Here is a 16,717-nt window from a genome sequence, read left to right on the forward strand (position 1 = left end):
CAATTATACAGCGGAAAATAACCTCGCTTCTCTTCGCAGTAAACCAGGCTTTTCATTTTACAATCGACCTAGTTCTGCTTTCAGAGCATGTCCTCTTAGAAAGAGTAACAAATGACAACGCCGATGCAGGCGGCATATGCTTTTATTTCCCTTATAGCGCACTTGCTGACCTTTCTTGGCATAAAATACAAATACCTTGTATAGGACTCTATTAAGTATGACAGATTTCTTACGCCCGAGGCTCAATTATCAGTTTATGATTGAGAGACCCAGCATCTCGCCGCCGCCGCCGCCCCCTCCAATATCTTCTGTGTTGCTGCAAGTTGCTCAGTACAGCACTAAAATGTCAACCGGATGAGAAACGCAAGAACAAATTTTCACGTTTTCTCTTCTTTCTAATACTAGATTTTGCCCGGATATTATAGGTTAAATGGGGTAATCCGTAATCAATCAATAAAAAGTTATAGTAGCTAAAAGGGTTAAAATGCAATTCCAGTTTTAAGCTTCACCATATGGTTCTCTCACTACAGGTTAAGTTTATTGTAGTTAGTAATTGACATGCACTGACTACGGTGAGCCGGTGTGCGAGTACACATTGCTGCAGTGTAAAGCATGGTGGACAGAGCAGCTGCCAAAGTCACTGATGAGACAGGAGGTGCGTTTCAGACTACCTAAGAATTGCTTAGTAGTTTAGATCACCAAGCAGCTAAATTGCAGTCACTGACCATAGCTGAGCCCCGATGTAGCAGAGCTAAAAGAAAATACAGCCAACACTGTAGTAAAGAAATAGCAGGCAAGCGTCACACAAGGAGTGGTGGCTTAAATATTTTTACACCGCTATTGTGCTTTTGCTTTAAATGTGGATGTAGCAGATTTTATATTCTTCTTATGCTGCGAGGGAGTCATGTGCTCATTGTCACCCCCTGCTGAGTAATGCATTTTGCATGAGCTGCCAGGAGTTTGGGAAGGGGAGTAAAGTCCCTGAACACATTTCTTGCCCATTAGCATTGTTGTTACCTCTTAGGATCTATTCAGATGCGTTCGCAGTGTACGTCGGAGGGATTTATGCCACTATATGGGCATACAGCGGCATACTTCACCCATAGGCTTCCATTGTTAAAAAAAATAACGTACACCCCGTGGTATAAGTTTTTTTTGTACTGGATGCCTCTGTATGCAATAACGCAGTCTGCTGCGCTATTCCAAAACCTGTACCATCATGTACCAACCGGACGGATGCCAAAAGGTCATTTTTTCAGCATCCATTGGGTAATCGGGGCCCTATACATAGATTTTTTTTATACCCGCCTTATGCCTATTTAACCCAAAGGACAAGAATATGGACTGAAACAGGTTCAGAAACATTCATATTTGATTGGAACTATTGTTTGTAAAATCCTAATATCCAAGGATGTAAGAAGATCAAAAATCAGAAGACAATCTCGAAAATCTTATGACACCAAATTTATTGAACTGACTAATTACGTTGTCCGAGTTTGTCAGATGTAGCAGGGCTGACAACCAGCATGTGTTTTTTGTGGCTTCACACCGGACTGCATGAAAACCTACCGGATCATATTCATTCAGACTTTTCCATAGAAACTATGCAGCCCCAAAAGGGTGACCCGACAACCTCAGCTCTGCTACATCTGTATTGCTAGTACAAGTGGGTTGTCAGGTCACTTTCAGGGTCACTTATTACAACTTGTCTGCAGGACACTGAAATAAGCGGCCACCGTCTCATAATATGCCACAGTAGGAGCAGTAAAACTTTATTGATTCAGGTCCCGGAAGAAAAATATAGCTCTAGTACAGTACACGTATCGTATGTATAACCGTTATGTATAAAATACACTGTCCACGTATCACTGCCGACTCCTCACTACAATAAAACTTCATAAACAGTGAAAAATACTGGTATAAAATCAGTGACGGATTAGGATTATTAAAGGCTTCATTATTCCTGCCGCGTTAATCTAATTACAGGTCGTCCGGACTTGTGTGCGACTCCCAGATGATCCCGAAGATCGGTTTCCCAGTTTGCACTGGGATACATTCATTGTTAGAGGTTTGTGTGTTGAAGGCGGTCGCTTTACTTCCGGATACTTGCGACAGCCTTTCTGGCAGCGTCATCCAGGTCGTTGGCAGAGGTGATGGGCAGCCCGCTCTCTTTTAGGATCCGTTTGGCCTCGTTGACATTTGTTCCTTAAATACAAAAAGAAATGAAGAATAATTAGTCGTCTTTTTTCGTCCAGTCTTATTAGTGACAACTATATTCTTCATTACATAGACGATTTATATCAAACTGTATTGTAGGGTTCTCAGCGGATTCTTTTTAAGGGTAACTAAACTTTCAAAAAACTTTTGACATGACAGAAGTTTTGATTGGTGGAGGTCCGAGACCCCCACCGATCGCTAAAATGAAGCGGTAGAAGTGCTTGGTTGAGTGCTGTGGCGCTTCGTTTCTGATCGGCTTTCCTCGGAAAGCCAAGCAAGGAGTGTACAGTCCAATAGAGTTTCTATTGAGTCCATACATTGATTGCTCTGAGGAAAGCCGATCAGAAACTAAGCGGTACAGCGCTCACCCAAGCAGTTCTGCCGCTTCGTTTAAGTGAACGGTGGGGATCTTAGTGCTCGGACCCCCACCAAACAAAACTTCTGACATGTCAAAAGTTTTTTGAAAGTTTAGTTACTACTAGTATTCAGTACAATGGGCCTATATTAAAGGGGTGTTTCCACAATCAAAAATTATCTCCTATCCAGAGAATAGTATTTTCACAAAAAAACAAAAAACTCTGTATCGAGGCAATAGAACCGAGAGCCCAGTCACAACATAGGATTAAAGGGGTTTTACATGAATGACCTAGCCTTAAAGGGAATGTACAGGATTAGAAAAACGTTCTACTAGAGACTGCGTTACATCTTACCATGGGTTGTTTGGTATTGCAGCTCAGCTGAACTGACGTGAACGTGCTAAGCTGCAATACCACACAAAACCTGTGGACAGTTGTGGCCATGTTTTTCAAATCCTAGTGAGCCATCAATGTCTGGTCAGTGTGGTTCCGACCCCCGAGATCCCCTTTGATCAGCATAACAAATTGCCAGCTTCTCTCGCTGGAGTGATGCACCCACTTCACAGTGATATCCATATGAGTGTGCCTGTTACTGCAGTTCTTGAATAAGCGAAGCTGCAGTACCCGGCTTAGCCTCACATCTGCCGAGCGCATAACTAACTCCAGCGAGAGAAGTTGCCACTTTCTTCAGCTGATCGGTGAGGTCCTGGGATAAGGACAGGCGATCAATGTAAAATCCTGGAAATTCCCCGTAAATTATTCGGCGTTAACTGGGTCATAAATGTAGAGTCTAAAAGTTCATTAAATACTAAAGATACAGTGAAATGTCTTTAATACGAAAATCCAGAAAATCGAATAATCTGATACTGCTTTCCAGCTCAGAACTGCAATATAACGTACATGTAATTCACGAGACTGAAAACGGAGCAAAAAGAAACAATGACCAAAAAACAGCAGTAGATTGTTGTGTGTAAACATTGTATTTGGGGCTTTTTTTTTTTTTGAAGGTTTTGCACCCTTACAAGTGTTTATACTTTTTTTTTTTTTATGTACATCCGATAATCCAGACTATCTAATAATCTGGCACCTATCAGGTCTCCTTACTGTCTGATTAAATCAATTTCATTGTAATGCCTTGAGTGGTCAACTTTCATTAATGGTTTTCAGTTTGCATTCAGTAAGATGAATGACTACCAATATGGCTGCCATTATAGCTCCAACATAAGCGGTCACCCTACTTTCCCAGAATGGCGGTCTACCTACCTGAAGCAGAAGTCTCGATTATATAAATAATAAATTGCAGTTCACAGCAAATTCGGAGAGCGCAATTAAGGTTGAACTGTTAATTTAACCAGTGACACGGCCCACACTCGCGCCAATGGAGGATATGTCTGCACGTCTAAATAACGATAATTACATTTGAGGAACGTGAAAAGATTGTGAGATATTTGCACAGGGTGTGAACAGACAGAAGCCGGGGTATGCCGCCTAGCTGTGACGCCATGTGTACACGACACATGCCCGACATCATGAACACTGCTTAATATGCCGCTACCGGAGGATGTCTATATTTCACGTATTAACCGATATGATGACGTAACCGGTTCATAAAAGGGTCAGAGGGAGATGGATACTGGTCTCTACTAGGATCTGATGGTCAGGACTGGACAAACCTCAGGAGCCAAGTGGGTTACTGGCATCAACATTTTTCTAAGCTTATAGCTGGGCCACTAAAACAAGGAAGCTGGCTCCTGGATTGGTCTAACTGGATCTCATGTTGTTCTTCAATATGTTGTCTAATACCTGTAATAAGTAATACTTACATCAAGTTAGAAAACAGCTCCATTTAAAGGGATATTCCGAGAAGGGATTTATCACCTATCCACATGGGAACCCCGTGATCTCGAGAACGGGGCTCAACTGCAGTGAGAAGGACATTGAATAGAGCGGCGGTCAAGCATGTGCATTGCCACTCAATTCGAAGCATATGATGGAAACAGCCAAGTACAGTGCTTTGCAGGAGAAAAGAGGATCATTCCAGGGGCGCTGCTGTGTGGTAGTAAGGATAGGAACGAAGTCCGGAGGTATTGATATATTCAATTTATTCGAATGAGTAGCTACGCGTTTCAACGATGAACCTGATGAAGACGATTGTTCATCGTTGAAACGTGTAGCCACTCATTCGAATGAATTGAATATATCAATACCTCCGGACTTCGTTCCTATCCTTACTACCACACAGCAGCGCCCCTGGAATGATCCTCTTTTCTCCTGCAAATTTCTCTTCCCAAGCGGTCCATTTGGATACCGACTCGGATCTGGCAGCAGCACTGTGGTTCTAATTACACGCCTACTAATTCCGTACCTAGGTGAGCATATTACCTGCATTCTTGTCTCACCTTTACCGACTGATCTGCACAAGGTGGCGCCGTGTTTTTTTCTCTCTTTATCCCAAGTACAGTGCTTGGATGTTTCCATCAGGTCCATAAACATTACTCTGCCGATGGTGCAGTGAGGAGGTACAGGGGATTCTGGACCCCTGTTCTCATGATCGATTCTGTGGATAGATGATCATTGTCGATTCTGGGAACACCCCTTTAAGTCATGGTGAGCTGCAATACTACACATAACCTGTGGACAGGTATAGCACTGTTTTTGGAGGTAAGCAGACATATATTTATAATCCTAGACAGAATGTGACCCAAAATGTAAGATTGGCCATGTAGGAGTAAATCAGTACCAGCCAAGTTTGAGAATTACGCTTCTTTTACTTAGAGTCTCTGTCACCACATTATAAATGCCCTATCTCCTACATAATCTGATCTGATTTTGAAAAATTATCATTTTTGACAAAGTTATGAACAATTTTCTATTTATGCTCACTAGTTTCTTAATAGACAACTGGGCGTGTTTTTACTTTTTACCAACTGGGTGTTGTAAAGAGAAGTGTATGACGCTGACCAATCAGTGACCAATCAGTGTCATACACTTCTCATTGTTCCAGCTCATTGTTACAGTGCGATTGTGCAGTGAAAGAAGCTGGGCTGGAACAATGAGAAGTGTATGACACTGATTGGTCACTGATTGGTCAGCCTCATACACTTCTTTACTTCTCTTCACAGATTACTTACTTAATAGACAACTGGACGTCTTTTTACTTTTTACCAACTGGGCATCAGTTGGTAAAAACACGCCCAGTTGTCTATTAAGAAAGTAATTAGCATAAATCGAAAATTGTTCATAACTTGGTCAAAAATGATCATTTTTCAAAATAAAAACCACTGTTGTTCTCTACATTACAGCGCCGATCACATTATGCATTTATAATCTGGTGACAGAGCCTCTTTAAGTGGGAATCGGTAGTGCAGCCATATCGGTTGTTACCTTTGAATTATCTTCTCAGAAACTAATGACCAACGATAATCTCTTCATTATGTCCAAGCTACAAGATGGTGACAATTTACTCACAAGCTATGAGTCTATAACCTTTGGCCAAAAGATCTTCTGCAGCAATAACGGGAATGACGTCAGTAACATGCAAGTTCAGCTGTGGAGGATGAGGAAGATGAGCAGCTGCCAGACATTTCTGAGGAGTCTACTAAACTGGACAAAAAGTAAAACCGACCAATATATTCTATCTTTCGACATCAGGCATTGGACAAGAGTCTGGAAGCCATCAGAAGACAATAGATTGTTGGTGGATTCTGTTGATGTATATCCTATGTCCATGGGGCCATGGAGAGAAGAGGTTCCTTTCCTTTGATTTGGTCATTGCACAGAGATTTTGCAACATGTTGGAAAATGTTTGAATTCTACATGGACTGCTCCCAAGCATTGGACCTTCATTTCTTTACCGTTTTATACTCGTCCTTTTGTTGGGAGAACTCATGCCGTGTTCCAATACAATCTAAATGAAAACTCGTGACACCTCTTTATAGACCATCACCGAAAGGAACTTTTTCTTCTAGATGGGAGGAATGGGCCAACCTTACCTCAAAGAACGTTCAAGATGGTTTACCCCAGATGACCTACGTAGGGCCATCGATTACTGCTGGACTTAAGCTCCATGAATCCTTACCCCTACCTCCAACCACCTGACTTTGTTCCATGTCCTTGTCCATGTTTTCGACAGGATATAGCAATATTTTATCTCTAACTTTTTCCCTTTTTCTCAGTGAGCTGCAAAACATCAACTGAACTGTGACGGCGCCGTGTCTTCAGCTCTGAATGTCTGTCAAAGCTAAAGAATGGATGCGGTGAAAGAGAATAGAGAGACCCTACTGCTGTACACGGTTGTTAAAAACCCGCAAAACACAAAACCAATAACAAAGAAAAGCAAAAGCGACATTTCTGGATTGTGAAACAAAAGGGACAAAACCCGCAGAAATTCAGAGCACAAACAGAAGAGCCGAGCGAGAGATCTGAGGCAATGTAGACGCGCAGTCCACGGTACATTAACAGTCCTAGCGCTCGAGATCCCTGAACCAAACACAAAACTGCATTTCCAATAGAGACGGCAGCAGCGTTGGTCTGTGATGAACACATTGCTTGGAGCTGGAGAGTCATCCATCTGCCCTTCATATTGCCGCGCGTCGGCCCGGGTGTAATTTGTTTAAAAATAATGACAATTTACGGCATTTTGCATGATTAGAGTGTAAACGGCACATTCTCCAAGTGATTAAATGGTGTAATTTGGAAATTCTGTGCTGTAATTGGCTCCAAAGGCATTTAGCGAGGAGATCGTTGAAAAGACAGAAGGATGCCCAATGTATGATCATGTGATGACTGACTCATCGCAGCGGGTGGAAGCTGAAGTCCATGGTCTACTAAAACTGGAGATATTCACTGGGTAAAACTGGAACGTGGATTCTTAGAATCTATTAAAATTCAAATAGTCCGGCACCCATTCGTCCAGCACATGATAAACAGAATTTACATTTTTTTATAGAACCGATTTGACAAGAGCCTGAAAATCTGAAATTGTGATTTCGCCCGGTATATGCCATCCTATCTCTTGCTCTTCAGCCCAACCTTCCATATTTCAATCATTCACTCGGGAAGCTTCGCATCATCTTCTGCTGTCCAAATTTTTTTTTTATTTAGGCCAAACTAAACGGGGAATCTCTCACCTACATCACTGGTTGTATGGGGACTATTAATCCATGTCATTAAAAAAAAACAAAAAAAAAACAACATTAGGCAAGAGCTTCTTAAATGGAGTATAACCCTTAAATAACGTTGTTGACATTTCACAAATGTCCCCTGTAGATTTGGATCGCTTAAGAGGTTGTCCACTTTGGACAATCCCTACTTGTTAGAAGGTTCCTTTGACCATAAGCAGATCACAAAGTGTAACCCTGCTGAGACCTCCAGCGATCAACTGTAATCAGTGGGGAAACCTGCAAGTAGTCAATTTCCCTGCAGCACCACCACAGGCGAAATTAGGCATTACAGTGTCCATTCACAGCAATTCGTGGTCTGTGTAATACAGGACAGGACACGTCCTCCGGAGTGAGTGACTCTTTTTGAAGCCACAATTTGCTCAGGCTAATAGATCCTGATCACAGGACTACCGACTTATTAACTCATAATTCTCTAATAGGGTGTATGACAATAGGTTTTCCAAACCCGACAACTCCTAAAGCTGGCATCACTGAGAACCTGTGCTATAGGACTATGTACCATTCATTAGAGGATCATAAAACTAAGCTACAGTAACAGACGCTTAGTATTGATCGATGATCACTGATCATCTTTCCCGTCTATCACACCCCAAAGACTCAACATTCTTTGGCTTAAACCTACCCCCCCCCCCACCTGATGGATATTGAATACATACAGTGATTAACAGTTCATGTATTTCTCACGTCTCTGAAGCCGATCTGCACCCCAACATTGTGCTCGTCCCTACTCCATAAATAACGCTCAGCTCGGATAGACCGTTTATCATACCGGTCTGCTTACCTATTCCCCTTAGAAGCCTGCAAGGAAGAAGAATGTACCGGCTGCTCTTTACTGCTCTCCCTCGTCTGCCGTTAGCCTGTATGGAGTCTGCAATTAATGCCAATTTAATATTTTATAACTTTGATTCGTCTCGTCGCTGCTCGAGGTGGGAGCAGAAGGATGTTCTATTATAATGGAGTCTGAGAAAGTCAAAATGTCATTCTGGGGATCTTGTAATGGCAAAGCAGCTGTGTATGGGGTGTGATCCGCTCATGTTATCTGTGCATCTTCTCGGAGATTGAGATAACATCTCATTAGAACGAAGCAGAAAGCTCTCAATAAAACGAATTGCTGCTTTATAAGCGTCATGTGTACCGAAGAACAACGTTGCGTGGAGGAGGCCGAGAATACACGCCTGAGCTTTCTTTTCTCCACTCCATATAGTACAACATCACAGAAATCCTACTTTGGATTGTTCCCTTATGTTAGAAAGATTCATCTCCTACCATATTGTTATAGCGGTCAGAGCTCCTCCCCTGTAAGCCGCGGATTATGCTGGCCACCACTAGGGGGAGCAAAATGAAAAAGGTATTTCTATTAGTTCGTATTGAACCCAATTCACATTCAGCTTGCTCCCCCTATTGGAGGCCACATGCTACTGAAAGCTCAATATTTTGCACACCATGGCATGCAGCAGGACCTTTATGTTTATAATGAGAGGGATTAATTAAAATAAAAAAAACCAAATAACTTTTTAGGCGTTTTCCTACGAAAGAGCCATGACAAAAAACCATGGGGTCTCAAATCAACCACGACCACTGCAGTAGCACGCAAGGGACAGTCCCTACTTCTGACGCAAATCCCTTCGTCCCTCAACTCCTAAAACAACCCTTCTTTTGGAACCTATCAAGGTGCCCGTCTGCTCCAGGCTGCATATCAACCCCACCCTGTATATTATCTCATCATTTATTACCATTTAATACTTATTTCTATATTCAGATGATTTTTGGGTTAATCTGTGAATGAAAATCTCTTGGACACATACTAAAGTTATCCTTTCTCCCAATAAACGTCCTCCGGTGACCATATGGTCAGACATGCTGGTATTTGAACTAGAGAAATCAGATTATCTCCCAGTGGACGAATCTATGTGGACATATTCTCTATAGAACACCACACAATATGTTGGTGCTATATAAATAATGGAAAATGAAAAAAATAAATGTTTGTATTTTTGTTTTACGACATAACCTTTGGCCACTGGGTGGTGTCAGAGAGCTGTACAAAGTTCAGAGCGCAGGTTAGATCGTAAAACACAATAGATGTTACATGAAAGCGCAGCGAGAATAATCCATTTAACCCTTTCAACAAAGATCTATCACTTCCAGGACAATCAAGCTCCCTACAGACACAAATCAGCACAATTAAATAAATAAAGCGGCTAATATCAATCACACATATGTACACAAGTGTTCCTGTTGATCTAAGCATTGGACATCCCATTGAACGACGCAACGATCAGGCTGTATGGCTGATAACATGGAACAATAGACTGCACTTCACTACAAAAGTTTTATTGCCCCTTTAAATGCCCAGCAAGTTTACCAGTTTAATGTGCACATTGCATCCGCAGAAGAATAGCTAGAACTCATGTGACTTCTCACAGTGATATGAATTGTTTCCTGCCAATGCAAAACCATGTTAATGTCCATAGGGGGCAGTAGAATAGCAGTCTGAATGTGCTTCAAATGGGACAACCACTTTTCTTAGGGGCAAATTACAACCCTGTCATCATTTTCAAAAGTGGTCATCATATCCCAAAATATTCTAGATCTGTAAGAAAATAGTTTATGGGAATGTTATTACTTCAAGGGTTTTCCACTCCTTTTTAAATATGAAGCTGCCATGTTAATCAGCTAATTGGCACAGATGCGGCTTCTCTTACCCCCGGTGGTCAGCTGCCATGCATTTAGGAAGGGCCGTACGATCCACCAGTGCTGGAGCTGCCCTTCCAGAACATCTCATTTATGAAGCATAGGAGGGGGGTACCAAGTGGAGGATCCACTCTAACGGTATATGGACTCGGGTTGTTGTTGTTGTGACAAACCCTTTAAAAGGAGATGTGTGTGTGTGTATGTATATATATATTATATATATATATATATAATTATATACACACACATACTTTTGCAACCATTGTTTACTGTTCTAATGCATCTTAAAAAATAAAAGTTTACGCAACTTTTCAAACAGTCTTTTTTAAGTTCCAGACTACCGACACACACTGTAGCCAGATCCGGCTGTCATGTGTTACTCTCTTCCATCTGTCCCCTCTTCTACAGTGTATAGATTAGCAATAAGGGGGAGTGGAGTAGCCATGACTGTAGGATCAAACTACACAGGTGTCACAGTCGTGGACTGACGCCGTTCCTTACCTTGTGACGGCCGCGGCCACAGACTGCTGGCATCGTGCCAGCGTCTCCCTCCGCCGACACTCGCAGCTGTCTGGCCCTGCTCTTAATGGTAGGGTGCGCATGCTTGGCCTTCAAGGGCCAGCGCGCGCACCTGTTAAAAATTCTCTAATATACCTCTGATCATCCTGGACTATAAAAAGGGCTCCGCCCTTCCACTCCTTGCCTGAGCGTTGCTGTAGTTTTCCCATGTTTGTATTGCAAATAGACCCTTCGCGTTATCCTTCTCCCAGTGTTCCCGTTCCCTGCTACCTGTATCCCGTTCTGTGTTTTGTTCCTGCGCCGGCCTAGTGTTGGAATCATGTTTTGCCGCCTGCTGTTATACACCACGTCTGCTGTCATCTGCCATCCCTGGTATGTTTTGCCACGTCTGACGCAACCTGCCACGCCTGCTGGTATACACCACGTCTGGTATCATCCATCACGTCTGGCGCAACCTGCCACATCTAGCCTCATCCGTGCCAGAGCCTCTGCCACCATCTGGACTACCTCAGGTACCCTTGTGCTTCAACCTTCTTGTAGAGACTTTGCATAGACCGTGACTTGACCAGCTGCCTCTCCGCTACGGCAGAGCGGCCTAGTGGGTCCACATACACCTAGATCGTGACAACAGGGTTATTTGTAGTCTGTAACCATGGAGACACACTGGTCTGCATAGGATCTGTATACACATAACTAGTTTGTTTTGTTTTTTTTAAATCAAGAATATTTGCAGAAAAGTTGCTTCATTTTTTTTTGCATTGGAGCAATAAAATGGAATTTATTTTCTCTGTGCAGCTGTGTCCTTTATTTTTCTTCTGTTGGTTGGTATTATTAAAACGGTTGTCCGCTTTGGACAATCCCTGCTTGTTAGAACCCCTACTTAAGTAGATCTGTTATCTGTGGTAAAACCTGACAGTAAGTGTTCAACTTCCCTACAGCGCCACCACAGGGAAAATTGAGCATTACACAAGGTCAACTCAAATCAATGTGCTGTCCCTGTAATGCAGGACAGGTCTTCCAGAGCAAGAGATACTCTTTCTAGCTGCTCTCCACTCTGGCCAAGAGTGGTTGCTTGGGTACATTGACAGTGCAACTATCAGTACATATAATGGTGCTTTAAGGTGTTAAAAGCAGTAATGCTATATAAAATATAAGTGGAATATTGTATTCTGTAATCACAGCAAATGTCCGACAGCTCCGGATTCTACTGCGGTGAGATCTTTATCCCATTGTATTAAATACTCATGTGCTATAAACCACTGGATATTCTCCCTGTAACGCTCACCCCCTGGATTAGGACACTTTATTCCTATTTCACATCAGAGCTTTCTTCATCTTACAGACCTGTAGTCTATAGACCCAATAAACCTCATCCTGGTCTGCACAACACTTCTTATCAAGGAAAACAATTATAAAACCCTAAAATCGCGGTTATACACGTCCCATAAGCTGCACTACAACACCCACTATCAACTCAATAATACCTGGTGCACAGCAACTCAGTGACCAATCAGGCTCTTCCACTTTATCCTAGTACATTCAGAGAGCACGGCTAATTGACTGCCATCAGGAAACCACCGTTTTGGCAGTTTTTATGCATTTAATGACAATGATTAATTTTCTAACATTTCTTTATAATGGTTGGAACTTTGTTTTTCTAATACAGAGCTCTAAATTCTCAGAAATGACAAAGTTGAAATGATAAAATTTGGTCTGCCTGATGCTGCCACTAGGGGGAGCTTAGGGGCTTTCTGCATAAGATTTATACATTGAACTCAATAATAAAACCGTATGCAGTGAGCTCCCCCTAGTGGCAGCAGCAGGCAGACAGAATTTTATTGCCTATACTGCCGAAACGGATGTCAGACTGCTAACACACTGTATTAAGAAATTAATCAGCAGAAAATGTTAAAGCTCAATAGGAAGAGCGCGTGATTTTGTTTACTCCAAAATACTGTCAACTAGGCAAGAAGATACGTAGAAATGTAATCCAAGACAGGATAATAGTACTGCAGGCGGCCATTCAGTGCACTTTATAAAAATGGTCTTATCGCTGGTTTTTGTTCCATGGGTCCCATAACAAAACAATAATCCGCTGTCTCGGCAGGTGGGCTTCCTCTTGATTAGTCAAGTAAATATTTGCAATTAGAAAGTTACCATGTTCAAAGGGAACGATAATCCCTTCCTCATCCCCTGATCAAGCAGCCTGTAATTATTATACAGTTGGTAACAAAGATTTGCTTATAAAATCCCCCTAAATCAAGGCAGATTTGACTGATTAAAACGTTCTTCATCAAGACATTTTGTAATTTACTGAACGAGGGCAAAGATTATTCCAGCGGCTGTAGAGCCGTGTTCTCGGAGCTGCTCCTAGTTAAGAATGCGATGAGTGGGAAGACATTATTCTTAAAGGGTACAGAGCCGACATTGAAACGTCTTATTGCTACGTACAATCAGCTCAAATACTATATATAGATCTCAATAATAATACGGCAGATTCAAAATTCTGCTGATTTCCAGTTAGCTCTCAGGTTACATGATCTAACTAACAGAAGAAGGCTGAGCAGAGGGGCAGATGTGCATGCTACAAACTACAAGTAGTAGAAGAGGAAGAATTTTTTTGCTCGAATGCTAAAATTTAGGGAACTTTTTTTGCAATTAGTCTTGATTAATAAAAATTCCACGGTTAGGTGCATGCAGCTCCTAGGCAGATGATGTCTCCATGGTTACAGACTACAAACAAACCCTGTGTAGTCTGATCCTAGTCATTGTTACTCTACTTACTGGAAGGGAGTAACAGACTACACAGGGGATCAGACAACACAGGGTTTATTTGTAGTCCGCGACCAGGTAGATCTGCATGGGAGCTGTATACACAAAACAGTAGATTTTTAATAAAGACTATTGATTAGTCTTGATCAACAGTCTCGAAGTTTTTTTTTCTTTATTTCAGAGGGACTGGAACAATAAAAAATGGTTGCAAAAGTGTACATATGGTTTAAAGATGATGATGAGCATAATCCAGAGTGCGCCCTACAGCTATTACACGTTAGATGGCTAGAAACATATGGAATTGCCCACGCTCCAGAAGCAGGTTTGGGTATTCTTGGCTTTCTTTGAAATGATCTCAGGATGGGCGGGGGCGTAGCTATAGCGGACGGAGGGGTAGCAGTCACAACTGCCAGGCCCTAATGCCTGAGAGAGCCAAAAGGTATAGAGTATATAAATGGCACATGATATGTGGGGGCCCAGTTATTGAATTTGTATTGTGGCCGAAGAGCTGCAAGTTACGCCTCCTTTGGGTTACGGGACTGTACGCCGCCACAGGACAAGGACCGATATGAGGGAATGCATTCTGTGTTGGCACCACATATAATTGGATAATACATATTCACATCCCCATGTGCCAGTCTGTACATTGCTGAAAGCCTTTTAATATAAAATCTAGGCTTCCACCTGCCGCACAGACTTCCTTCCTCAGTATCATTGGGTTTCAGCAGACCTGGAACAATAAATCGAATAACTATTCCTTACGCTATAAAATGCAGCCGGATCCCTGAAATCTCTTTGACGACGACATGCACAGTATACAGCGGCGCTGCAGAGCTCTGATAACATAATACCGAGGTTGCATACTCCTCCTTTGTTGTGCTGTGACTGTTTGATGTAGGCCGCTTTGGGCTATGCAATAGAACTGTAAAATACAAAAGAGTCTCCGTGTAGAATGGTTTGTCTGAAATCCCCCCCAACCGGAGACCCGCAAGCTTGTGGCTGGTCATCGATCCTGAGCTGGCTACGGATGAAACAAGGCATTGCTGGATCTGACACATACAGGTTAAAGATATCAATATCAGTCCTTACAACCTAAAGAAAGAGAGAATAAAAATACTACACCTAATAGTACACTAATCTGCAAGAAACATACTAAATACACTCTAATATACTTACTGTTAAAATTTTTAGGATCTTTCACACTGGTGCAGAAACCAGGTCACTGCAATGCTACATCCATAGGGATGCCCTGTCGTCAGATAGCTGCCAAGTTGCCTACTGACTAAGGGCCTGTTCACATCTGCGTTTGGATTTTCGTTGCTCTGGTCCATCCGAGGAGCAGAACAAAAATATCAGACGCGCCAGTTGCGTTGAGACATTAGAGACAACCAACACACAATGGAACCCATTGACTTTAATAGGTTCCATCGGGTTGTCTGTGGTTTTGTTTCTGTATTTTTAGCTGGATTTGCAACAGAGGCCATTTATGACATCCACAGGATATGTCATAAATGCCAGATAGATGCGGGTCCCACCTCTGGTACCTGCACCTATCTCTAGAACAGGGCCCCTAAACCCCGTTCTACCTGTGTTTCGGCTGATTTCCGACCATGAAGGTGAAAACAGCTGAGCTACTCTTTTTTTGTAAGCCCCATAGAACTGAATGGTTGTTACGGAAACAGCGTAGCTCGCATGCTACGCTGCTTCCGTAACCGCTATGCACTACTATGGGAGTTACGGAAACAGCGTAGCTCATCGGGCTACGCCGTTTTCCTAACTCCCGACCATAAAGTCAGGAAGTGGCCGGGAGTCAGTGATTGTAGACAAAGCTAGAACAGGGTTTAGGTGGCCCTGTTCTAGAGATGGATGTGGGTCCCAGAGGTGGGACCCGCATATATCTGACATATCCTGTGGATATGTCAAATGTCCCTCGTGGGAAAACCCCTTTAATGGACCCTCCAATGTAGATGTGAACAGGGTCTAAACGTTACCAGGGCATACAGCAGCTGGATGACTACACTACGTGGCACAACATCCCAATGTCACTGAGGCTTACTTGTTGCCCGGGAACGTGGGGCGCCAACAAAATGTAAAAAAAAAAAAAAAGAGAAATTAGAGTTTTTTAAAAACTAGAAAGTCCCTTTAATAATGAAACCCATGCCCTGTGAATTTAAGAGTGCTTCAAAGCAATAAGCTCCAGACCTTTTTTGCAGATTATATATTGTACTATATATTATGACACCATTGTACATGTGCTATATCTACAATCAACCCACCTGGGTACGTAAACCTAGTCCGTGCATGGACTGGCATCGGTACAATAGTGTCAATATTTCCATGCAGCCCATAAAAAAAAAGTCCATCGCTTATGGTCCCAGAACAGGGCCAGAAGCTCATGTGCCTAAGGCCTTATTTACACGAACGTGTTATACGCCCGTGCTACATGCGTGATTTTCACGCGCGTCGCACGGACCTATGTTCATGAATGGGGCCGTTCAGACGTATGTGCGCTGCGTAAAACTCACGACATGTCCTATATTTGGCCGTGTTTCGCGCTGCACGCACCCATTGAAGACAATGAGTGCGTGCAAATCGCGCACGGCACACGGAAGCACTTCGCGTGATGCGCGCTACAGTAGTAAAATAAATGAATGAAAACAGAAAATCACCACGTGCTTTTCTGTTTGTAAATATAAAACTAGAGTGTCATATGCTGATGCCACACGGACCTTTTGCGCGCGCAAAACGCAGTGTATTTTTGCGCGCGCAAAATGGACATGTCCGTGTGAATAAGGCCAAACGGTCATACAAAGAACTGATAGGTGGGCATGTATGATGTGCCAAGCAGGTAAGGTGGATTATGTATATTTTTACAGCTATATGGGTTTATCTTGAGAAGCCATTTTTAAAACAACCTATTAGTCAATTCCGAGCTAATATAGGGTAACCCCCGCTCAGGATCCTCATCTATTAGCC

At 42.6% G+C, this 16,717-nt stretch overlaps 1 protein-coding gene across 1 annotated transcript in view; it reads right to left on the minus strand.

Moving 5' to 3' along the window:
- Positions 1-1,449: 1,449 nt before the first annotated feature.
- SUCLG2 (succinate-CoA ligase GDP-forming subunit beta) overlaps positions 1,450-16,717 on the minus strand; it is a 154,408-nt gene continuing 139,140 nt past the window's right edge. Inside the window, exon 11 of the mRNA XM_075832401.1 lies at positions 1,450-2,205. Within this exon, the coding sequence (XP_075688516.1) occupies positions 2,093-2,205 (113 nt within the window). The 3' untranslated portion in view covers positions 1,450-2,092. The remainder of the gene's footprint in view (positions 2,206-16,717) is intronic.

Source organism: Rhinoderma darwinii, chromosome 7, assembly GCF_050947455.1.
Source record: "Rhinoderma darwinii isolate aRhiDar2 chromosome 7, aRhiDar2.hap1, whole genome shotgun sequence".
Lineage (NCBI taxonomy): Eukaryota > Metazoa > Chordata > Amphibia > Anura > Rhinodermatidae > Rhinoderma > Rhinoderma darwinii.